Source organism: Fulvia fulva, chromosome 13, assembly GCF_020509005.1.
Source record: "Fulvia fulva chromosome 13, complete sequence".
NCBI lineage: Eukaryota > Fungi > Ascomycota > Dothideomycetes > Mycosphaerellales > Mycosphaerellaceae > Fulvia > Fulvia fulva.
In genome coordinates, this window is record NC_063024.1 from 1,951,573 (window position 1) to 1,976,316 (window position 24,744).

Below are 24,744 nucleotides of genomic sequence, written 5' to 3' on the forward strand. Positions count from 1 at the left end.
TATAACTAGCCCGTCACTTTCACACCTATCTTCCGATCTCAACACTCACGATGAAGCCAGCTTACCTCGGAATTCTGATCCCTCTTCTGATCATCTTAACCCTGGCAACTATCATCGGTATCATAATCTGGCGATCGCAGACCAGTGTTAGCAGGACTGCAGGACGCCGAGGAGACAGTACTGGAAGTGGTGAAGAGGTCTAGCCAAGTAGACCGCGCTGCCGCCTCAAAATCTCCCTCAAATATCAACGCTGCCTTTATCGAGACGATGATTGCACGACAGACACACCAAGCCTCGACGGCACAGGCTTCTCTGGAGAAGATCTTGCGCGACCAAGCAAAGAACCGACCGAGCCTCAGCAGCAGTCAAGGCTCGAACTACGAGAGCACACCCTCGAGGGAAGACGCTGTTATTGAAAATGTTTTGTCCTGCGTTACTGCAAAGCCAACACGATCCACACTCAGCAACGATAGCTACAGCAGAGAGGAGCGGATCCGGAGCTTTGTCGAATATGCTACATGTATCGACTACCAAGTCAAGCCAAGGGTAGGTCTCTCGCAAGAAGAACGTCAATACTTTGCGCGCATTAACGACTGGATCCTGGAATGTCACAGTATCCTTCTCCACCCAACGCAGGACGATCGAGAGAAGAGTCGACTTATCAACTACATCTGGGGCCACGTCCACGAGCCATCCTATCGAGCAAACATAAGACCGGAATATACCGTGCGGGCCATCACCAGATTCTTCCAGTATCAGGTGTCTGGCAAGTACAAGGGCTGTGTCTGGGAAGTCATGAAAGATAGAGGCATCGGCGCACTTGCCCACAAGTTGAGTACTGACATCTACGAGCTGATCCCTGCTGTCTTCAAGTGCCGCCCTTCGGATCTTGGGAGCTCTGTCCTGCGCCACGCTAAGAGCTGCCGAGACGACTTCTTCCTTGCTGTCAATCGACCGGATGAGGTGCCATCGTGTCCGGATGCTTGGTCCTATCACAAGCAGGTCTGGTTCAGGCCCAATCAGATTGGTAAAGAGATAGCTAGAGAGATAGCTGCGGTCGAAGGGAAGGTGAAGGTAGAAGGAAAGGTGGAGGCAGGAACGTGTGCAATCATGTAACATGTAAGGTTAGAACGGGACCGAGGGCTGAACGAAGGGGTGTCGGGGAGATAAGGCGGGGTATCTCGCGATCGTTACAGGAGTGAAGTTGTAGCGCAGCAATTGCTAAAGTAGTAGGAGCACTATAGCGTCTTGTCTCGAGCGGCTCGATAGCATTGAAGGGCCTAGGCCAGGTCCGCAGCGCTTAGTGTCACTATGTGTCTTCGAGAGCATGGCGCTCACCTCTTGTGTCCTCGACGCTTTAAAATATACTCATCGAGATCTCGGCATGCGTGGAATCCGAAGCCACGATGTGGATTGGAGCATCTACCATGTAAAGGCTAGACCACAGCAATGTATAGTTCCAGACGCCTTGGCAATAATCATGAGATGCCGACCCATGTCTCACAGTCACGTGCTTCACCAGCTGCCACTACTACCTTTCTTATCTCAGCCTAGCGCCCGCGGCTTTTCCACTCTTCTACTCCGGCGCCTCCGATCTTCCTGCACGACATCCACTTCAACCACACGGCAGATTCCTTTATCTGCCGTGCTCCTCCCACCTACCAGGTCGCGCTCGCCTCGCCGAGCCTGGCGATGGACAACGGCGGCGCTCGCAATCCTCATGATCAATGGCCACTCCGACTCCACTAACACCGCCCCCCTCCGAAGCTGGCAGCAGCGGTAGCGACTCTCACACAATTCTCGTGTACGATCCCGAAGAGATCAAACTTCTGGAACATGTCAAATCTATCCCGCTCACGATGGTCGAGGCTATGAACAACAAGGAATGGGACCGGTATGACACGTTTCTGGCGCCGTGTCATCGGAGTACGGGGTGGCTTTATTCGGCGAAAAGTTTGAACAGGGCGGAGCTTGTGTTGCAGTTGACGGAGAATTCCAAGAAGAATCCGGGCTGGAGATGTGAGGCGGTGGATGTTATGCCGCATGTTGCGAGGAGAGGTGGCAAGGGTCAGATTACGAATATCGAAGTTTTGATTAATGCGAAGCATTATCATACGCCGGATCGGATTGTGAGGAGTATGTGTTTGACGCTGGTGTTTGCGAGTTATTGGAACGCGGAGAAGGGTGGGTATGATTGGTTGTGTACGAAGCAGAAGATTGTGCCCGGGATGGATTGAGGCGAACGATGAATGTCCGTCCGGACGATCTGCCAGTCCACAAACTGTGCGAAAGGCCGAACTTCAGAAGCATGCTATATTCCACTGCCGAAGTCATACAGAAGCTTGCAGACCACAGTGCCTTCACCGCAGATCGCCACAACAAATCGAGCTACAGGCGACGGCGGGTCTATCGTCGCCATTGTGAAAGCTTCTGAAGCAGCAGACTCTCACCATTCAAAACCCGCCACCTGCTGCAGCTCGCATGCATAACTGCGACTTGGCTGAGAGTGAATATTTCATGCCGTTTCGACCAATCACTATCCTCCTCGATCAAGACCAACCCGAGGACGAAAGGCGAAAAGTTGCCCGAACCCGAGTCACCAAGACCTTGTACGATATAGCATGCACATTCCAGTGTAGAGACCACATGGGCAACCTGGACAGCGTTCTGCACATAGGGCAGCATTGACGAGCGGCATTTTCGGCATCACTGAAGGTGGCACATTTTGAAGACTTGCATGCCTTAATGATAATCCCCTGTACAGCGCATTTGTGATCCCTATCTCAAAGACATCCAAGCCCTCTAAACTGTCGGTCCACGCTTCACATACCTCCTCCCCTTGCCCCGTCCTGCGAACTTGCTCATCTTCACCACATATGGACCCCTCTCAATCGTGTTCACCACTACGTATCCACTGGGGAACGTGTAATGGCTCCAAGTTCCGGCATACAAAGGAGCTCCTCCGCCGGGCATCGCATCATCTTCGGGGTAGATGTCAAAGAAGGCAATCTCCTCAACAGCAGAGCCGTCTGGCTTCTCAGGGATGGTGGAGACATCCAGAATGCGGAGGCCAGCGCCGTAGTTGGACTGGTAGGCTAAGCCGTCGTAGACGTATTGGTTGTGGTCCACGCTGCGCACGCCAGATTTGTAGAAACCTGTGTTCTTGGGTGCCTCGAGGGATGTGATGTCCCAGATGTATGTGACGGGGAAACCATCGAGGGCGGGGGATTCGGGGTTTGCGCGGGTTGGGGAGACGGAGCCCTCGTCGAGTTCGTCGTCCATTACGAGGTGGGTTTGCCACATTGGGTCCAGGACCCAGCCTTGGTGAGTGTATGAGGCGCCTTTGTAGGGGGTGCGGGAGATTATGGTGGAGGCGTTGGGGCCTTGCTTGTTGGTCACATCGTAGATGGTGAGGGTGTCCTCGTTGTAGCCATAGCAGATGTCGCGGCCGTTGTATTTCTTGTCGGGGCCGCGGTAGACGATGCATTGGGCGTCGTGGACGTAGCCGTCTTGAGGCGCGCAGCCTGGTGAGAAGGGCTTGGATGGGTCCTGTGAGGGAGGAAGAGTGTTAGTGTTTGCCCTGAATGGCCCGGAGGACGCCTCTTGATCTTGGGACTTACCTTCATGTCAATGAAGATCAAACCAGCAGCACAGCTGCTATTCCTCGGCGCCGAGCCAACAGCAACGGCATAGTTCAGCTCTTCGTTGGCCACTATATTATGCGACCTTCCGACCGGCATATCCGTGAACAGTCCAGTAAGATCGGTCTGGGTGCTGAAGGTCTTCGGGTTCTTTGGATCCAGCTTCAAGAGCTTCCGCATGTCAAAGATCTGGACTTGGTGATCGACCGCTTCAGAGCCGACGACGAGGTAATCGCCATTGACCTTGATCTCACGCCAGATCGATGGGGAGGATTGTTGTGGGAGACGGCCGACGTAGACGAGCTTACCGGCTTTTGTGACTTCTGCAAAGGCGGTGCCGTCTTCTTGGCCGATGGCGATGAATTCACGGCGGGAGTGCTTGTCGGTCCAGCCTACGGTGATGTTAGTGAGAGCACTTCATGAAAGCTTCGTGGAATGTACTCGCCCCAAGAGCCGGATCCCTCGCCAGTAGCAGACCCAAGCTCGGCATGAGACTTGAAGTCATACATATCAATGTCCTTGCATCTGAACGTCTGGAGTGGATCGCCCTTGACAGCTTCTGCCTTGCCGTTGATGCACTTGACGCGGTCTCCTTTGGGACCCTTGCCACCGAAGTTGCTCCACTTCTTGGAGTCGTAGTCGCCACGGGCACGGTGGACAGCCCATTGTGCCTAGTCTGAGTCAGTATACTGTCACACTTTCTAGCCATTATTTCTTCTCACCTCCTTCTCAGCCCTCATCTCGGCCATGACCACACCAGACTTGTACTCTTCCTTCGTGTACATAGCGGCGGAAGCGAACGGCAGCACAGCTGCGGCGGCAGTGGCGAACTTCATCTTGTCTGCTTACTTCGATATTCTCGTTCGAAAAGAAACTTGGACACAGCTACTCTCCCCAAATCTCGATGGTCGCACTGCACTTTATACCTACCTGCTACTCCCCTCCCAGTGGCGATTTGCAGTCCGTATTGCATGCCTGGTTCCTGCTGCACTGACTGTTAGTGACAAACGTGGGCCAGTAGAGCGACTACCACTGCAATGATACCTTCCTAACAGAGTATCATTAACTTCGAAGTTGCACACAAGCATCTTCGTCGTATAGCATAGGCTTCTGGGCGGCGTCTTGGGAGTTTCTTGGGATGTCGTGCGAACCAGTTGAGTGCTGCATGATTGGGACTTGGCGATGATGTTCCTGCCAAGGGAGCAGGATGCCCGCGTGCGTGGTGCTCGGCTTCGCCGTTGGTGTTTGCTGGACGAAACGCAAGATGTGCTGTGCGTTGACCTCCATGTCAGGGGAATATTTCATATAGTCGTTGGTCTCATCTCTGTGATACAGCTGCAACGTGAGTAGTTGTGAAATGATCCGTAGGCCGACGATGTAGTGCGGATACCAAAGGCCTTGGTAGAGCAGTGCACCCTGCCTCACTCCAATCACCTACCTATTCAAAATCTTCGAGAATACGATAGGTCGGAAGTAGAGCCCAAACAGGAAGGTTGTAAAGTTGTGCCCGCAAAGCAAAGTAGCTCGCGTGAACTTTGGCCCAGAGCCAAGACCGCAGCGCCGCTGCCCAGCCTGCAGGTCATGCAGTAGGTCCCAAGTCTTGAGCCGAGGAGTGTAACCAAACGATGCAGGTCGCCGACAACTCGTGCTGCTGTTACTTGGAGAAGGTTCAGTTCACGTCCACGAACTCGCCAGGTCGATGGACTGCCCCAGTCGTAGTCGGGATGTCCCAGCTGCAATTCTGCAATGGCACCTTCATCTCAACAACCTGACTCCTCTCCCTCGAAATCCCATAAAGACTCCCATTCCTCCCCTCATCCCATTCCTCCCCTCAGATCGATCCCAAGCAATACCCTGTCCAGCGATATCCGGAGCATCAATAGTCGCCACCCAGATGAGATCCGATCCAGCAGACGGTATCTTGATCACATATACCGCCGCTGCGTCATGGCCAGTAATGTAAAGCCACCCATCAGGACCAAAGCTGCCGCCGCTATTCGACATCGGGCTGAAGGACTGGTGAAGAGCCTCTGGGAATATCCAAGATCGTGCAACGCTCCAGTCGGGGCTGAATTGGACGAGCTGCGTGCGCATTGTGAGGCCGTAGGGGAGCATTTGGCCGGATTGAATGCGGTCGTAGTTTGCGAATGTGCTGGGATGATCTGTGAGTTGGATGTGGAGCAGTGAGTATAACATGACAGAGTCTTACCCAAACCACGTCCCGTTTGCATCTTGATCGATCCAAGTCAAAGAACCCCGATAGATGCCAAAGGCATGCGAGCCAATGTGCTCGAGTGTTGTCGCATTCCACATCTCGACACTGCTGGTGATGGGGCTTTGTGGATAGTTACTGTGTGGCGCGTAGAGGATGCCATCGATCACGACGCCGCCATCAAGATGGATGATTGGTCCAGTTTTCCCGCCATACCACTGTAGCAGCGACTCTCCGGTGGTCTTGTTGTGCTTGGTGATGGAGAAGTTGTCGATGGAATAAAAGTGGTCGCGATCGACCGCCACACCTTGATTGGCATCTTGAGCGTCAATCTTGCGGACGGTCGTGCTGTTGAGCTTCAGCTCAGAGCCTTCTTCGCCAGTGAAGCTCGTGCCGTTGGTTGAAGCGTCGCATTGTGGTTGTAGCTGAAGTGTTGCAGCCGTGATGCTAAAGAGCCATACTGCCCTGCGGAAGAGCATATTGTCTCTGATAATATGCTGAGGCGAGGATTCCGTTGAAGCCGTTGCCAGTGCAGTCTCGAATGTCAGCTTTGTACTCGCCATGAAGACAATGTGGTCGTATCGACTGATTGACAACCAGACCTGCCATATTCCGCCGCTTCGCCAGATCTGTGTGCCTTCAGCGACAATGAACCCAATTGGCCAGCTGCATTGTCCCACGTGCTAGCCACACCTCGAGGATCGGCGTCCTGCTTTCGAAGAAGAAGGGTCCATAGTGTTTGGCTCGTAGTACTCGCGACGTCTGTGAGTATTGTGAAGAACACAACGCACCTGGAAACGCATACATATACAGCGCAATGAGCAAGTTTGCTGGTGTAGTGTGATCTGTCGCGTGGTACTCGCTCGCTTGGCAGCATGAGCAGCGAGCTGTGCGTGCCAGCTTGAGCAAGTAAAAGCTTGGCTGCTTAGATACGAAGAATGAGAGGCACATCCAGCTGATATATTGCAGGCTTCCGCGCATCAAGCACTGCACACTTCATATCGGCAGAGGACTACCAAGTCCTGTCACAGTGTGTACTGGACAATCCTCCGTCAAGGGGATGAAGTTGGGCAGCGTAGGTAACGCATAGCGCGCGAGGAGGTCTGCACCCATGCACACGAGCGGTTCCGTAGGCGCAGGAAGGAAGATTTTCTTGTCATGTTGGTAGCGCTCGATGTGCAGCGTCAACTCGTGCCATCGATGTCGATCGCAGCACGTCGTGGCCATGGGACATCTGCAACGAAGGACATGTCCAGGCCCTGTGACTTGTCCCTGATCGATGGACGACGTGAGGCTCTGTGCTGTGATTGAAACTTGATAGCGGAGGTTGTTGCCGGCGTATACCATCTCTTTCCCCGCAACTTGTAGATGAAGATCGAGATTTGGGCACTGTGAGAAGTCAGGGTGAAAGGCACCAAATCGAAGGAACGGCGGGCTGGGAGAAGCCAGCAGTATGACCAAGCATCTGTTGGTGTGCTTCTCATAGACCATCATGCCGGTGTTCACGTGGGTATGAAAATTAGTGCGGCTTAAGTGACGGACCCGCGGCTCTGCGTCGCTGCTGGTAGTATCTGTGTCGGCCTGCAGCAGTCGGAAGTCTCCATCGCCGTAAAATGCGTATCGTACTGCATGAAATCGCTCTTTGGTACTCTGGCTCAGGCGGAGACGGACAGAATGTGTTGTTCCGTCAAAGGGTAAGGACGACGGTAGTACACGCGACCTGCGGGCATGGAAGAGGACATCGGTCCAGCCGCCGGCCTCGGGTTCCTGGCGGACAAAGAATGTTTCCGCAACTGCCGTTTCGAACGTATCGGATCTTACAACCTTGTCGCAGCATATGCGGGCGAATTGGTTCGATCGCGAGACTAGCCTCCGCAGAAGTACTCCTGGTAACGAAGTCCTGAGCCCTTCAATTGGGTCGCAATCTAGCATGGCAAGGTACACTCCATGTGAGACTTTCTGCAGCGGCAATCGGACTTGAAGTCCTTTGTTGGTCATGGAGTACGGCTGGGCTGCCGCGCGGTTCGCGATAGAAGCTGGTTGAATGTCCGAAGACGAGGCTACATCGTCGAGGTAAGCGTAGCACCTCTCGGCCTTCCGATACCAAGTGAACATGGAATCAACAGCCTCCTGCAGCTCCGCACTACTGCTTTTATCGATGCAGCAGGTGTCTACCCACAAGTACTCCCAACCATCTCGTTGGGTCTGCTCAACCGCGAACAAGATCTTCTGAAATGCACGTCTATGCTGCGCGGTACCAGCCGCTATATCGGCGAAAAGCACTTCATCGTCCGTCCAGGTATGAGAAAGTATGATATACCGCGGAACATTCGCACCAAAAAACTCAACCAGCTTCAGCCTCACGTCGCGACTCGCGAAAGAAGCCACCTCCAGGAATCGCATCTGCAGAGATCTCTCGGCTCCGGCTACTTGCCATGTGTGTGTGTGTGTGTGTGTGTGTGTGTGTGTGTGTGTGTGTGTGTGTGTGTGTGTGTGTGTGTGTGTGTGTGTGTGTGTGTGTGTGATGTGAGTTCCAAAACAAAAAGATGACGGCACGTCTCTGCAGCGCCTTCGCAGGTCGCTCTCGCCGTCAGCCGCAGTGCAACATGGCGGAGCAAGCCACCCGGGCGCAATCCAGACCTGACGTGCTTTAGTTCTAGCGATGATACCTACTTGCATATTCGAGCCTTGGCGACATGTACGCTGGAAAGGCGGCCTCGATCGAAATCGGCCGGCGCTGTGATTACTATAGTGTGCTCAGAGAAGCAGTAAGTGTCTATACAATGCCCCACGCCCGATTCCAGCATTGCGTGTATGCAAGCCAAAGCACATGCATTGAAGCTTCGATCTGTATCTTGTTCCCATCCTCGAACGCCGTCGCTATGCTCAGAGGTAGATGCATCTACCCAGCGATCAAAACCCAAAGCAGGAAGAATATCATCAGCACGCCAAACATCTTGGCCACCAGCCACCTGTTGCCTTGCACTCTGCTCCAGTACTTCATCAACTCTCGTTGTGCGCCTTCGACGTTATCCACCACATCGTCGGTATTGGCGTCGATTCGTTGGATTTGCTCGGCCTGTTCGCTAACCATTTGCGCGAGTTGTCCGAAGATGCCGCCGAGTTCGGAGATTGTGCGTTCGATGGCTTCTATTGCTTCGCCTCGCTGTTGGATGTATGTGTTGGAGGAGCTGCCTTCTTCCATGAGTTGCAGTTGCTGCTGCGATGCTTGGCCTCCACCACTTGAGTATAACGCGGAACGATCGGAGGAAGGGTCGAGGGATAGGACGTCTGCGCCGTTCGATTGTGGTGGCTTCGGACTTGGTCCTCGTTGTGGTGTTGCGTATAAAGGGGAATCTGTCCTGCCGGGCCCGTCGCCGAGGTGCGATTGCTGCGATACGCTGCTGACGAAGTTGTCTTGTCGGCTTCTGCTCGCTTGGATGTTCTTCGTTCGTACTTCGAGCACTTCTTTGAAGTTCGCGCCAACATCGGCTAGGCGTCCTTGTAGTAGGACGACCACGTTCTTGTTGTGTTCTCCTTCTTGATCCACCTGCTTGCCTTGGTTCGTCTGCCTCTGCGTTTGCTGCAATTGCCCGATCTGCTGGTTCAGACCCGCCAGATCTTGCTTAACCACGTATGTGAGTTCCGCAATCTCGACAGGCCGGTCGTCAAACAGCGTCTTCCGCTTCGCCAGCTCTCCCAGCCTCTGTAGCTTGCCCATTGTGGCGGAGATGCCACGTCCAATCGCTGCGGCATTGCGCGCGAATTCCGAGCGCTGTTTCCTCGTGGGTGGTGTCGCTTGGCCATTTTGTTGCTGTAGTCGTGGTTGTGCTTGCGCACCGCCTGCTTTCCGTTGCCGCGCGAGGGACTTCTGTGCTTGTGCGAGGATGCTGCGGAACTCGGGCGTGCGGTCTTGTATGGAAGCGTGAGTGGCCATGGTGAGAGCGGACATGTGCGCGAGCCGTGAGGGAAGTGGTAGGCGTAGGGTCTATATGTGGTCGGGCGGGTGCCTCGGTCGCAGGAAACGATGCAGCGTCGGAGGCGGTTTCTATTCCAGAAGATGCTTCCATGCCGCTCGGAAAGCCGGTAGTGGACGCGCAGGGCAGCACCACAAAGACACGCCAACGCCGGACCACGACTGCGCGATTGACGCTGTTTCAGGCGTGTGGGTGGAATTGTAGATCTCGGCCAGTGGCAGGATCATAGGAAGTGCGCGCCAGTAGTATGGCAGGAAATGTGTAGGGCAAAGGAGGGAGTGTCAATCGATGAATGCATGCATGTCACACGCCACGCACGATGCCTGACATCAAACCGTCACCTACTTCTGAATCGCCTGGCCCATTCACCGGGTATCGCAGGGTCGACGCAGCAGGCTGTGCTTGAGCGCCGACGCGCGCTGAAACACTGAAACACCACTGCATTGGGCTCTGCGTGCTAGCTTCGCCTTCGCCTTACGTGGTCCGCAGTCCGCCTACCCAGACACCCAGGCGGCATTGCGCCGCAGGAAACGCGACCGCTTTCGACACATCGCCAGATCATGCTGCGGCCCACATAGCTACCGACAGTGTGGGAGCCCTCGAGGCGACAACAACCAGAGAACATGTCGCACAACCAGCAACCCAACATTCCCGGCGGGCCAGTCTCGTTCAAAAGCAATCCGCAGCGGCACAAGACACAGAAGTGGGTAAAGGCGCCGACATACGACTACGAAGGCGACGAATGGGCTGGGTACGATGATGGATACTACGGCTACGATGACCCACCACCACCGCCTCAGCCACAAGCACAAGCCCAAGCGCAAGCTCCATATCAGCAAGGACGCCCACGAGACCGGACAAACAGCTTCGATCGTGGCGACGAGGCGCGACAGTTCAGTGCGCCTGCTGCTCCTGCTTCATCTTCGGCCTTTCCGGTGTATGAAGAGCCGCGCAGACCCTCGCACGACTATGGAGCTGGACCTCGAAGCGCAGCGAGCGGAGCGCGAGGCAGTCATGACATGCCGCGCAGCAGAAGCAGACCGCGCGACTTCACCAACCCAGAGCAAGTCCCGCCACCGCTGTCTATGAGGCCCGGTGCCCCGCCGATGCCGCATGCCTCGCCTACACCCAACGAGTGGTTCCCTCCTAGAAAGAGCAGCATGAGAGGTGGCACGGCAGAAGCTGCCGCACAAGCCGCCGAAGCAAGAGCTATTGCAGAGAGCGTCACAAAGCCGCCCGTGTCAGCCGACGCGAACAATCCTGACAAGCCTCTGCCCATCATCAGGCCCAGTGACATTTACAAGCGGATAGCTGAGCGAAGGGCATCCGAAGCTGAAGAAGGCGGCAGGCCATCAATGGATACGTTGAACAGCGAGGTGTCACCGAATCAAGCCCTTGGGCTCGAACCCGTTGCTGAAAGCAGGGAGTCGAGGATGTTCATGGATCATCAGGTGCCAAATGTGGACACTGAGAACAGACAGCCCAGCAATAATGCTGCCTCTGGCCAGCTTCCAACTCTCCACACAGGTGCTGTAACTTCGGCATCACAGCCTGGACGATCAACGCTGACTCCCCGCGAGTATCGCGACACGAGCCCTACGTTACCTCAGCTGGCGCCTGTATCTGGCTTTGGTGATGACTTCGCACGCATACTTGACGCTGGATCGGAAGATACATCGAGGGCAATTACATCACTAAACACAGCTGGACTGTCTGGATCACAGACCACTTTCAGCTCCCTGCAAAACACGCCCACAGCTACTCGAGCACCATACGGTACCGATCCCGCCGCACAAGTTGCAGCAGAACGTCAGCACGATGTATCCGTAGATGCGATCGCCAACCAAAACTCAGCAGCGCTTCAGCACCAGCCTTCCTCCGGCTTCAGGTCGGCAGTTCATCAAGCTTTCGACCACGAGGGAGCCACGCCTCTGTCGCGAGACAATTCCGAGGGGCACGGCAGTACTGGTATCAACAGGAGCGACACGAGCTCGACAGCTGGTATCAGTCCTATCATGAGCAGAGTGCCGTCTGCAGCTACTGCAAAGTTCCAACAACAGCAGCGTATGGAAGAGACTGTACCCTCGATCGCGGAAGAACCAACTTCTGCTCACACGCCTACAGCCTCGAGACCTGGACCTGGACTTCAAGGCCAACACAGGATCTCTCGCAAGCCGTCTCCGGGAGCTCACAGCCGGACTGCCAGCGGAGAACGTCCTTCAAGCTTCGAGCCTGGATACCGACGAAGTCTGGATCCACCGAGTACTGGTACATCGCCAGCACGAACGCCTGAGCTCGAGACGACTGCAAACAAGCGACTCAGCGCTCCCCTGTCCGCAGTTCCAATGTCGGACAATGACGCACCAGACGTGGCGGACCAAGCTGCAGAGATGCCGGACCCTCATCTCGAACCTGCCGAGACACCAGCTAGTGAGGTAAGCGATGTGCGCGACCTCGGAGGACCGGCAGCGTACAAACCGCTTCCTACAGCTACTCGAGGCAGGAGCGACACCAACTACAGTGAACGTGAGGCTGATCTTGCGGCGGCTGTCAACTCTTCGTCGGACAAAGGTGTTGCCTCGCCGGCAATCGCAGAGGCGCAGAGAGACAGCCAGAAGCTATTTCTAGAGACGCACTCTGGCACACCAAACCCGACATCTCCGCGCTCACCCAATGCTAGACTTGGGTCACCACTGTCCGGCACACCTGCACATGGAGGCCGTGCAGATAGTCCAGCGAAGAGTCGCAGCCGCGTTCGCGAGATTGCGCACAAGTTCCACCAGATCCACGAGCATTCCAGGCGCAACTCGGCTGCGAGTATCGGCTCGAACAAGTCAAGCTGGAGTCAGTTCAGCACAGATGCACCAAGGCTGAAACGACAGGGAACATCGCAGTCGGCGCTTGCTGTTGAGAACCCTGTCGCCGATCACGATGCGAGAGAACCCGTGGGGTTCGCAGCGCCTCAGCCACATCGGCCTGAGTTCGGACGTGAAGAATCATTCAGACCCGATCTGCCCGGTGGGTGGATCAGTACTGCACCGACTCCCTCTGTCGAGACCCCGCCGCCAAACTCGGATGCTAGGGCGATGCATGAGACTTCACCACTGACGCCAACGATGCCACAAGGCCTCGAGCGTGCAACGTCTGACGACAACATCGACCTGACTCCGACTACTAAGAAGCATCAACTTCGGGAGTTACCTAACATGCCCTCATCGGAGGCGGTCCCTACACTACAGAGGGCGACGTCTGACGAGGTAGTTGACCTATCGCCTACAAGACACTATGAGCCAGAAGCGCAACCCGCAGCTTTTGCCACGCTGAAGCAACATGGCGATCAACTCGGGTCGTCGTTCATCTCACAGTATGGCGTCGGCCATCAAACGCGGGACTTTGCATCGACCGCCCCTGCAGCTCCTGTTGACCAACCCGAAACGCAAGCCAAGGCCCCAACTGGGGCAATTTTCAATCGGCCACATCTCATGCGCCTTGACAGTGACAGCACGAATGCACCGACAAGTGTAGCATCATCTGTGGCACCCACGCCTCCCGCGAAGGATACCCCCAGGCGAACCGCGCCCGGTTCCAGCGCTGCTGCTGGCGGTGAATACTTCAACTCGGTAGCGCCACTGAGGTTCCAATCGCGAGAGGCGTCGCCGGAGAATCAGCAAGGATCTCTCTCCCCACAACGACCGACTGTACTACCTACACTGTCAACCGATACTGGCAGCGACGACATGGACAGCGATCGCTTGCGCCATGAGATCGTGCGCAGCCTTGACCCGGTGAAGAAGGACGAGCTTAAACGCGAGAGCATCACCGAAGATGTCGAACGCACGCAAGACGCATTAGACGCGCCAAGCAACGAGCGCGGAATGGAACAAGGCAACACACCACTCCCAGCTGTGGAGGCCACTTCTACCCGCCCTGGTCTTCTGGACACCAGGTTCAGCTGGGAGAACAGGAACGGAGTCTTCTCAAGCCAGAAGGCTATACCAGAGCCAGAGCCTCGCAGCCCGAAGATCAAGCCTGAAATGGCGTATGAGCGTCCTCGTGACAAGGCTCTGCACGTCATGAATCCTGAAGACCAAGTCGACTCTCCCGCAGAAGGTAGTGCTCCAGTCCTCAAAGAACCATCGGCAGCTGAGCATGATCTGACGCATTCTGCTGCGCCTGTTGGCACAAACGACAATTTGGTTTCACCGATGACCAGAACTCAAGAGCTCTTATCACCCGAGACTAACCTGCAGCCGACTGAGACCAACCCCTCTCTGCAAGATCTGGCGCCGTCGCCGATCACAGACGACGAGCCTCACTCTCGAAACTTGCCTTCATACTATGCTGGTGCTGACGATGATACGAGCGGTAGCGAGATACCACATGTCCCGGAGAAGAGTCACGAAAATGCTTCGTCGATGGCTCCAGGTCCGGATTCGCCTTCAACGTCAAGACGAAGCGCACCGATACCGCCATTCAGGAACATCCTTGCCATGAAGACACCTGAAGAGCGCATTGCTACTTATAACGAGACGCGAGACACATTCGCCGGCATGAACACTGGGCTCGATGACTGGCTCAGCAAGATGCTCGAGACGCATCCTGAGCACGCGAACCTGTCTACATCTCATACTGGTTTCAAGCCTCCAGCACTCCAGAGTCCCGGAACAAACACATTCAAGCGTGGCCACAAACCCAGCCCAAGCTTGGCCAACTTCAAGAACAAGTTTGCGGGCGGTGATGCACAAAGAAGCACCTCCATCGGCAGCACAGACGGCACCAGTGCAGCCGACAGCAAGCCTACAAGGAGCACCCTGGGCGATGGCAAGGGCGTCGACATGGAAGAAGTCAAAGCCAAAGGCAAAGAGTTCATGAAGAACGCCAACGTCCTCGGCGGCAAAGCCAGTCAAGGCGCCAAAAGCTGGTTCAACAAGTCCAAGAGCCGGCTTGCCAGTGGAAGTGGCAGTGTTCGCGGCGGCAAGAACGAGGTATGATCTGTTCCTTCTCTTTCTCGAACATCCCTCACTATACACACACACACACACACACACACACATACACGAGGCATACAAGCGGTTTGGCTTTTGGCTGAGACTGCTTCAGGGTTGATATTCGTGCTGGACACCATACAGCTGAGCGAAGGCGTTACTGGCGGGGCTTTTTTCCCTTATGGTGTTACGACATTGCCTCTCTTTTTTCACCATTCCTGTGTATCATATTTTGAGCATAATGCCTTCCTCTGACTTGGCGCAAACACACACTTCACCTGCTGTTCCTCTTCCCTACATTGATCACATCGTATACCCCGACCCATGATCTGTTTCTTGAGAATGAAAGAGATGCAAGCTTATGGTAAGTGCAGGCTTCTTCACCCCTCGTCAAGTCGAGCACTCCTGCTCAGGCGTCGCCTCTCAAATCTCGTACGCAGCAGTCGAGCCAGTCGATGCCTGCTGCATCGACGGTACCTGATGTGCCAGCTGCGGTTGCGTATAGCAATGTTGTTCCCATCTCAACACCGATGCGTCAGGACGCTATACCGAAGGATCCCACATCGGCCAGAGCAGCTACGGGGCATCTCGATCAGCCAGAGACACGACCAGCCACTGGAGAAGTGCAAGCAAGCACTACAATTCAGCTTCCCGAAATTCGTACGCCTCCAGCGCCTGGCACATCAGATTTATCGACAAATGAGACCAGGCAACATCGAACTACCGAAGATGAAACACACAGCAATGAGGTATCAAGGAGTCAGCGCGATGCTAGTGTTCGAGCTGGTGGCCGTGACACGCCGATGAACGACCTCGTAGCCCACGATGAATCGAGAGATGACAGCTTCGTGAGTGCTGAGCAGGATCATGTAGTGAGCGGTCCTGTACCCGTCGATGCTGTGGGTGAGGAACAAAATGCGACTCACGACTCACGCGCGATTCAGGCTGCTACCAGAAACTCATTATCTGCGCAAGAAGCCGACGCTGGAACAAGCTCTCCTGCAGCAAGGAACATTGCACATGAGCCCGTTAATATATCCACGGCAATGCACGATCCCGATGCAGGGAGGACCTCACCTCTGCAGGAATCTGCACCTCTCGCGCTGACGAGGACCCGAAGTCCGGAATTGGCTCCCGCGCGGATGGCTGCCGCAGAGTTTGAAGGTTTCGGCAACGCCACCATGAGCAGCCCAGCGGTGTCAGCCACGCTCGTATCGCCGTCTATCCCAAATACTTTGCCCGCTGGCCTCACGTCGCCGACACCTCACTCGCTCTCACGGCAGACCTCGCGTTCGAGCCCGTTTCGCAAGAGAGATCGATCGCAGACTCCGTCCAGTACTCGTACGGGGGCAAGTGGAAGGCCGATTAGTCAGGCTTTTGGACGACTCAAAGATAAGGCCAGATCCATGAGTCGGTCATCGACCCGATCTGCTCGCAGTCGACCGGCTAGTTTGGCTCTTTCCAACCCGAATCTTGTCGGACAGAGACATGAAGATCAAGTCGCACCAGATGGCTCCGCTACCGCCACTGCTGACTTCGCGCTCAATGACTTATCCGACGTCGCTGTGCGGCCAGGCATGGGCGACCACACGCATATGGAATCGAGCTACTCTGGCGTGAATGCCCCGGACACAGAGCAGAGAGCCGCCAACGAGGAGCAGAAGCGACCAGACCCCAACCCACAGCGAACTCGAACGTCGAGAGTCATGTCAATGGCCTCACCAGATCGCACGGAAGCCTGGAATGAACCCGACGCAACGATCCCGCCCAAGACGCCGACGAAGGAGCAGGCGGAGAGTCCGCGAAGGCTGGGTGTGCTGCCTAGTCCTGCGCCTACGACGGCGACGTTTGAGGGTGATAGAAGGGCGTCGCTAGAAGTGGCGAAGCGGCGAAGCAGTGCTGCGCCGTTTATGGGAAGGCAGAGCGGCGAGTTTGGGGTTGAACTGTTTCCTGTGCCCAGTGCTGATAGTCGTGAGGAGGAGAGGGCTGGACGGAGTGGGCAGCCTGATGAGGTTGTGTTCGGCAGTCCTGGAAACAAGCCAGCGTCGACGGTCGATCAGGCCGCAAAACCACAATCTCAAGTGGAAGGAACTACAACATCGAGCCTAGCGCAAGAATCGACCCAAGCCTTGTATGAAGGAACAGACTATCCCAGCGACAAAGAAGATGACAGCCGTCCGGCTGATCGACATCGAAAGTACGCTGGTCTCGGCAGAGTGATTGCTGCAGCGAGCGGATCGCCGCGACCAGGACCACACCAGCGTAAATTTAGTGACATTGAGCTTTTGCCAAGCCAGCGGCGAAACTCGGAGTTTAACGGCGGAAGGCCGGACAGTATGGCGCTCGCACCGCTTACGATACCTAGCAGCGAAAGCGTCAGTGCGAGGGAAGATGTGTATCAAGTCAGTCCGGTGACGATTGCGTCGGCGAAACCACAAGTCGCTTCGCCTTTGCAGCAGAAGTCGCCCGCTGCGGGAAGAGTGCCTTGGTCAGGAACTGGCGATAAGTATGACATTAGTGGTGTACATCGCGCTTTGAGTACCGGCCACGAGAAAGCGATCGAGAAGATGGAACGCGAGATTCGAGAAGCTGCTGCTTCTCCTGCCGCTGCAGAGGTACCCGTGGCAGCCATGAAGGTGAAGGCTAAGGACGATGACGCCAGGAGTGAGATTTCTGCAGAAGGTGGCGACCCGGACAGCTACCATAATACTACAAGCCCTTCCAGACATTCGTCTGTGTCGAGCCTAGGAGCACAAGACAGAGGAGTGGCTTTGGAGCAACCAGCCATGTCAGCACAGACTGTACCGGCAGGACCGATTAGTGGATCTTTGACGACATCGCAGAGTCAACCTGCGAATAGTGATGTGGATGCTGCGCAGCAAACACAGCCTGTGTCGACTGGTTTGACACCTGTGAAATTCCAGCAGCGATTTGCCAATCGACAGTACGCAGACCGGCGGCCGTTCCTGTGCGAGCGTCCATTGTCATATATGCCTGGGCCAAAGGATTCTAGCGGAGTGCCACAAGAGGAGATCTCCACTGGGATTGAGCAACAACCTGAGATCCCGGTTGATGTCAGCGCACTTAGTGGGCCACCAACTGGGACTCCTCCATTTCAGCAGCATCCGGTGTTCCGCAATAGTGCTGTCGTCCAGCCGACAGAGTATGAGAGGCTTCGCCACAGCAGACAACTGAGTGGCGATGTCTTTGGCGGGTCTGTGCCACCTAGTAAGGTCACGGATCAGCACATGCTCATGGGCCTGGAGGATGTGCATGAGTATGGCACTGTGGGCTCTGAGCTTCAGAGGAATGATCAGCAGCAGCAGGAACAGAAGCAGACACGACGACGCTCTGGCATTTGGGAAGCTCTTTCTTCAAGGCGGTCTTCTAGGATTGATAAGGTGGATTCTAGCAGAGAGAGCTCCTTGACACCACTTCCACCAAGCTATGTGGTGCAAGCTGAACAGTCGTATCAAGTTACGGAAGAAACTTCGAAGCCGAATACGCTGCGTAAGGTCCAGCGCGCTGAATCTAGTGTTGATCCTAAGAAGAAGCGGTTTTCGAGGCTTGGGTCGCTCTTTGGGAGGTCGAATACTTCTGCTGGTGACAGCAAGAAGGCGAATCTCCTTACGAAGAACGCTCCGCCGAGTAGAGAGGACAGTCTTCGAGCACAGACTCCTCCAACTTTTCGCCAGGGTAGTGGCACGGTGGTCAGGAATGTACCTCCAGCGAACAGCAGCTCAGTCACAGGCAGTGTGCGAGGCTATGAAGCGTACGAAGCTAGGCGGAGACAGGATCTGCCGGCTTTCCAAGCAAATGCCGCTCACATGCGCAGTGTGTCTGAGACGGCTCAGCAGCAGGAACGGACGTTCTCACCAGGACCACCGCCCGGTGCGACCGGTGCTGTGCAGCCTCCTCCAGAAGGACGGTATGGTCTAAGCTCAGCACCACAGCCTCGTGCACCACTACCACCAGAGTTTCGAAGACTGCATAGTTCTGGCAACAGCCCAGGACGAGGACAGCCGCTTGCGAGAGTCCCAGAAGCTTTCAGGCCTGTTGATGCAAGCTTCAATCGATCTGTCGAGCCTATTGGTCCTCCGCCTGGTGGTAGTCGGCCGCCGACGTTTAGGAATTTCTCGAGCTCGAATGTACAGGAGCAGATTCCTGTTAGTGGGCAGGGAGCGTATAGTGGGCCGACGCCGAGTGCGTATATGGAGCGTATGATGGATCCGAATCGAGTGAGGCAGATGTCGATTGGGTCTGAGGTGTCGCAGATGTCGCCACAGACGGCCAGGCCGTTTGGGTCGGATGGGTCTATCGCTATCTCGCCGATTCAGACTCGGGATACTGGACCGGTCTATGGAGTTCCGCGTGAGAATCGGGTTGGCTCTCTTGGGGAGGAGATGGCACGGAGTCCAGCGAAGGAGTACCATGATCAACAGACTCCGTGGTCTATCGATATGCCTCGCGCACGACAAGATGGAAGACGAATGTCCGGCGCTGAGTACAATGTCGAGCAGGACTACGACGTTACTGGTGCACCACAGCTCGAGTCAGGAAGAGCACCACAGTACCATCAAGCAAGAGCTTTACAGCCACAGTCACGATTACCATACACACCGTCTGGTCAACTCGGCCCTCCAAGACCGATCCCATGGGAAGACGAACAACCAATCCGGCAACAATACATCGGTGGAGACGGCCCGTATCCTTCCTCACCGGGCGCATACGCACCACCACAAACGCGAAATCCGCAGTACGCAGGTCAACAGTACAATCCACAACAACAACGACAACTTCTACAGTCTTTACCACCGAACCAGCAATCGTTACCACAGCAGAACCGCTACTACGCTTCAGCCCAGCCACAACAACAACAGCAGCAGCAGCAATCTTATCATCCGCACGCGCAACCACGAGCGTTTGGGGGAACCAGAGGAGGCAGACCACCGAGTAGTGGGAGATGGCCTTCGAGCGGGTATAGTGGACGCAGAGATGATCCGACGGTGGGCGAGGAGGAGTTGATTATGAGGGGTGCTAGTTACCCGGGGCAGGAGTGGGATCCGAGGGCTGGGGGTGGGGCGTATTAATCAGGATGTGTGATCTGTGGAGGGGGGGGGTGGGCATGGATGGGGTGTTTTGGGAGTTTGAGAGGGAGGTGGGGAGGGAGGGAGGCGTGGATTTGGGGTGAGGTGAGGGTGGGGATATGCAGAGATGTGGAATGGGTGTGATGTTTTGATGTTTGATGGTTGTGGTTATGAGGATGCGTGCGTGGGGCGAGTAGTTCTAACTTGTGTAGGACGCTCGCTCCTGATCTGCATAAAGGAATTGCTCGACTACCTAAGGTTCTACAGCGAGCCGACTGGCCAGGGAACTCACGTGCGATGTTTCCAGTATATCGAACTTGACGTCGACGATACGGCGGTGCAGTGCCGATAAGCGAAGAAAGACACCCGCTTACCATTGGGACACTGAGCCTTGGATGGTCGGTGATAGCGACTGTCTATGAGAGTTGTTAAGGCTGTAGTCTTCACGCCAAGCGAGAAAGTGGCAGCATGTCGACGTCCGTCTTCCAATCGGTGAATGTCTGAATTCGATACCTTTCCGGCTAGTACACGGGTCTCAAGATCATCGACGAAGAGATGCGCTACGGGCATTCATGAAGGACAAAATGTAAGGACCGTGAATTTCATCTATCTAAGCCACCGCCCTCCAGTGTCATTCCCAGCAAACACCGTTTTCAATCATTGACACGCCCTCTCTATCTTCACCCTCCCTCCCCAGGCCACATCATCCCGCTCTGTCTAACACTGCGGCGTAGGCTCCACGGGCTCACCACCATTCCCCACCATAACATTGAACCCCTGCTCCGTATTCTGGAACGTACAGACGGTACTCTGTCCACCGCGAGAGCAGGCGTATCCATTGAGGGCTAAAATCGTAAATTAGCTCCAAACCCCCTTCCTGCTGCTTCCATGATGCTCAATGCACGAGATGACTCACCACCCTCAACAATCGGCACGCCAGTGACATTAAACACACTCGGCGCCCGGTAAACATGATACCTCTGCACATCCAACTCAAAGTCCCCCGCGCTGCTCCAGGACTTGGGAGTTACCTAGTAACCACAATCGTCCCGTTAGCATTTGGTTCCTCGGTTTCTCCTCGTCTGGCCCCCTGATCCCCCTCGGGTCCTCGTCGGACACCTACCCTAGCGAAATGAGGCCATCCATCACCCTCACACTCCTTCCAACATGTCGGGACCTCAGAGCCAGACCAGCTAATGGAGCAGTTCCTCGGTGCTGAGCCTCCTTGCTCGAAATTTGCGGTGGGGTTGGAGATGGTGAAGGAGATGGCGTGGGATTCTGATGGGATGCGGATGTCGGTGGTGACGAAGGGGGAGAAGTGGAAGTAGAGGGCGTTGGCGGAGGTTGCTATGAGGGAGGTGAGGAGGAGGGAGGTGAACATTGTGAAGGCTGGATGAGTTTGGTGTGGTGTGTGATGCGATGTACTGCTGTGTTCTGGTTAATGGGATACCTCGATACTTGCGAGCAGGCATGACTTTATACTTGCATTGCTGTACCTGCAGAGGCGATATGCATGAATGTTACTGTTCGTGTACTGGAGTGTCAGCTTGCAAAGCGTAGCGTCGAAAATTCTCGATAGTGCGACTGCAAGTACGATCTTTCATTGTCAGCGATGACATATCATGGTAGTGAGTGGCGTAACACGAGGTGCTGGTAGCACAATGATCGTTCTGTGTTACCGTGCAGTCGGAGGAGGCCGGCAAAGGTGGGTCGAGCATTCCAGCGACTCGGCTGTATTTATAGCGAGCGTGAAGGCCTGCACTTCATGTCATCACTCAGGTGATGTTTTCATCTGTCAATGTCGATCGTCAGTCTGATCAACAAGCAAGTCATTCTCGTAGGTCAAGTATATAGGTATAGGTATATTATATAACTAGATCACGTGACTAGGGTTTACTAGCCTATAGGCTAGTAAACATCCGGACACCTAGTATCTACCTATACTAATACTAGCGATACTATATATAGATATACGCTATCCTATTAGGTCCTTCTTCGTCTTTCGTATAATCCGCCGTCTTCTAATACTACGTAACTCGTACCTATTTAATAATATACTTAGATCTTTCGTAGATATAGACGTCCTTAACTAAGGTTAGAGCCGCCTAATTGTCCCCTATAAGACGTACTAGCTGTAGTTCGTTGACGGTACTCTTATTAGCTAAGACTATTAGTTAGAAAGAGTAGTCTCCTACTAAGTCTAGGCATTTTATTTCTCGGAGAACGGCCGCTAGGAATTAGGACTACTTTATAGTAGCGTTTATTACTATAAACTCTGCCTCTATAGTCGAGGTTACTATAGACTTCTACTTCTTACTTATCTAAGATATAGGGGTGCTATATACTAGCTAGACATATCCTAGGATTAAGACTCTATCTACTCGATCTATCGCGTAGTCGGAGCCTAAGTATCCGGTTAGAACACCGCCGCTACGCCTCAATATAAATCCTAGGTCGGGAAACGACCTTAGGAACCTCGAGACCTTCTTTAGTACTTTTATATACCGTGTTAAGATATAGTATCTTAAAGGGAGTTAATAATTAGGAAGTAATCTAGTAGCCTAAGGTATCTACGATAACTTAGCTTATAGAGAGATACCTTCTCTCCCCTCTAGCTTAGATAGACATCTAATATAATTGATATATTAGTTCCTAATATATGACTATATACTCGTACTATTAGTTAGTTAAAGATTGATCTCTTACTCTACTCCGCTACTATCAATCCGAACCTGTTTTATAGTATACTAGTATACTCTCTTAAGAACGTAACGGTACCGCTATAGCTAATACTAAGTCCGAAGATTAGTAGGAGCTATAGTATAGAAGATGTGTACACCTTAGTAAGGGACTACTAAGAAACCTTTATAGAGTTACTAATAAGAAAGAACCTATCCCTATTCTAACTAAATACATAAGCTATAAGGTATACTTCCTTACTAATATAAGGAAGTTTAAGGGACCTACTATAGGTAGAAAAGGAGAAAGGCTAGCCCTTATCTCTATTAATATCTATAGGCCTTTTTAGGGCGTAGTCTCTAGGCTAGGTATTACGGCTACGTAAGCGGCCCGCTTAGACCCGCGCTACCGGCTCACCTAAATAGGTAAAAGGCGAGGTCGTAAAGCTCGTAAGCTTCATACTAGCGGAGCCTTATCTAGGCTCACTTCGGATAATAGACTACCCTAAGTACCGCCGTGACACTAGGATATAAATATTAGCTTAAGATTATAGATAACTTCTCTAGGAAGAAGTAGGGAATCCCTTTAAACGCTAGGAGCGACGCTCCTATAGCCCTACGGGATTAGAAGGTATTACGGTATAGCCCTACGGCCTACGGCCTTCGGGTTACGTAACTTCGTAAACATAACGTAACGCCTCGGCTCGGCAAACGTCGCGCTTATCTTCTATACGCGCCTTAGCTAGAACTTCTCTTCTCCGTAGAACTTATTCGATTACTTAGCTACGACACCCTTTTACCTACCGAGAGTAGCCTAGACCCGTGTTATTAAGTTCTACTACTCTAAATCCCTCTATAGTAAGTACGCGTATTATCGGCAATATTACCGACCGGTTTATAACACTTTAGTAGGAGTTAGTAAACAAGACCCCGAGTTCGAGGCAGATTATAGTAGTATAATCGGGTGTCCTATATACGTAGGAAGTGTATAGAAGAGGAGGACACGATATAGTCAGTCGTAGACACTTTCGTAGGAGTTCGTCGAGACACGTAGGATCAATATTAATATCCGCCGAACCGTCGAGGATTCGAGATAGCCGCGACTATAGCTACCGATAATTACGAACCGTAACCGTAGTAGACCTAATAGAATAATAGAAGTTAGACTGTAGTTAATAGCTAAGATCAGACCTACTAGATACGATAAGCGACGGCGGGTTAATAGTAGAAGACGGAAATTACGTATACGACTCTTAAGACTAAGTACGACCGGCGTAAGCGCATTTACTAACAAGATAGAGGATAGGGTACATCGTCGAGAGTAGATAGGTAGGGAGGCTAGTACGCGCCGCTCGACCTATTATATACTATGCCCCTAGATCCTATAGAAGATAGCAAAGGCGCTCAGTTCTAATACGATCTATAAGTATTCAAGCTATATACCTACGAAGAGTTGGCGGCGTTATTTAAAAAGAGACCTGAAGCTTGGCTTGATGTCCTCGACTTTAGGATATAGATATATACTTATAGTAAGGCCTTACTTAAGAACTCTCGCGACCGAGTTGTTAACCTAACGGGTAAGAAAGTCAACCTCTTTACAAGAAAAGGAGGACTCGGAAGAAGCGGCGGACATTATTAAAGGTCTGACCGTTTAGAACGAGGAAAAGGATAGGCGAATTCAAGAACTAGAAGCTAAGGTATAGACTAAGGACGGCGATACGGAAGATGCTATAGCAGAAATCGAGAGCCTATAAGAGGATAACAACACTTAGCGTAGGTTAGTCAAGAGTCTAAAGTAGCGTATTAAGGAGCTCGAAGCACTTTAGAAGCAATAGTAATAGCCGGAGAGACTAACGACACTAGCTCGCTAGCCCTCTAAGCTATACGCCCTCCTAGATTTACGAAAGAAGGACGTAGGAAACACTCTAGGTGTTCGCGTCAATACGTATATAGGGAAAGTCCTACTACGAGGGCTCGGAACTACGCTACTATAACGTACGGCTAGCGCGCTAGGCGGGCGTAGGTAAGAAGTCGAATTTATAGGTATTAATAACTTCGAGACCGCTTACGACGATAGTATCCGTAATATACGCACATCGACTCTATACTAGTTTATGTTAGGGGGTCTCGGTAGGTTCGGCGACGCTAATAATACGCCTAATCT

The 24,744-nt window shown here is 53.5% G+C and overlaps 7 protein-coding genes across 7 annotated transcripts; 3 read left to right on the forward strand and 4 right to left on the reverse strand.

The window, feature by feature from the left end:
• Positions 1–267: 267 nt before the first annotated feature.
• CLAFUR5_20388 (uncharacterized protein) lies at positions 268–1,116 on the forward strand (the record flags this gene model as incomplete). Its single annotated transcript, XM_059463224.1, has 1 exon — positions 268–1,116. One exon carries the CDS (start codon positions 268–270, stop codon positions 1,114–1,116), a length of 849 nt encoding a protein of 282 aa, XP_059319209.1.
• Positions 1,117–1,727: 611 nt separating this feature from the next.
• CLAFUR5_14602 (uncharacterized protein) lies at positions 1,728–2,237 on the forward strand (the record flags this gene model as incomplete). Its single annotated transcript, XM_047913750.1, has 2 exons — positions 1,728–1,894; positions 1,964–2,237. The coding sequence occupies 2 exons, from the start codon at positions 1,728–1,730 to the stop codon at positions 2,235–2,237; spliced, it is 441 nt and encodes a 146-aa protein (XP_047769641.1).
• Positions 2,238–2,802: 565 nt separating this feature from the next.
• CLAFUR5_14603 (uncharacterized protein) lies at positions 2,803–4,477 on the reverse strand (the record flags this gene model as incomplete). Its single annotated transcript, XM_047913751.1, has 4 exons — positions 2,803–3,549; positions 3,621–4,033; positions 4,087–4,312; positions 4,364–4,477. 4 exons carry the CDS (start codon positions 4,475–4,477, stop codon positions 2,803–2,805), a joined length of 1,500 nt encoding a protein of 499 aa, XP_047769640.1.
• Positions 4,478–5,396: 919 nt separating this feature from the next.
• Positions 5,397–6,416, reverse strand: CLAFUR5_14604 (uncharacterized protein; the record flags this gene model as incomplete). Its single annotated transcript, XM_047913752.1, has 2 exons — positions 5,397–5,793; positions 5,851–6,416. The coding sequence occupies 2 exons, from the start codon at positions 6,414–6,416 to the stop codon at positions 5,397–5,399; spliced, it is 963 nt and encodes a 320-aa protein (XP_047769643.1).
• A 2,339-nt stretch (positions 6,417–8,755) lies between these two features.
• CLAFUR5_14605 (Integral membrane protein sed5) lies at positions 8,756–9,805 on the reverse strand (the record flags this gene model as incomplete). The annotated part of the gene is made up of 1 exon (XM_047913753.1): positions 8,756–9,805. One exon carries the CDS (start codon positions 9,803–9,805, stop codon positions 8,756–8,758), a length of 1,050 nt encoding a protein of 349 aa, XP_047769594.1.
• Positions 9,806–10,453: 648 nt separating this feature from the next.
• On the forward strand, positions 10,454–19,905 carry CLAFUR5_14606 (uncharacterized protein; the record flags this gene model as incomplete). Its single annotated transcript, XM_047913754.1, has 2 exons — positions 10,454–14,815; positions 15,190–19,905. 2 exons carry the CDS (start codon positions 10,454–10,456, stop codon positions 19,903–19,905), a joined length of 9,078 nt encoding a protein of 3,025 aa, XP_047769596.1.
• Positions 19,906–20,619: 714 nt separating this feature from the next.
• CLAFUR5_14607 (uncharacterized protein) lies at positions 20,620–21,283 on the reverse strand (the record flags this gene model as incomplete). Its single annotated transcript, XM_047913755.1, has 3 exons — positions 20,620–20,747; positions 20,819–20,933; positions 21,026–21,283. The coding sequence occupies 3 exons, from the start codon at positions 21,281–21,283 to the stop codon at positions 20,620–20,622; spliced, it is 501 nt and encodes a 166-aa protein (XP_047769595.1).
• Positions 21,284–24,744: the final 3,461 nt, after the last annotated feature.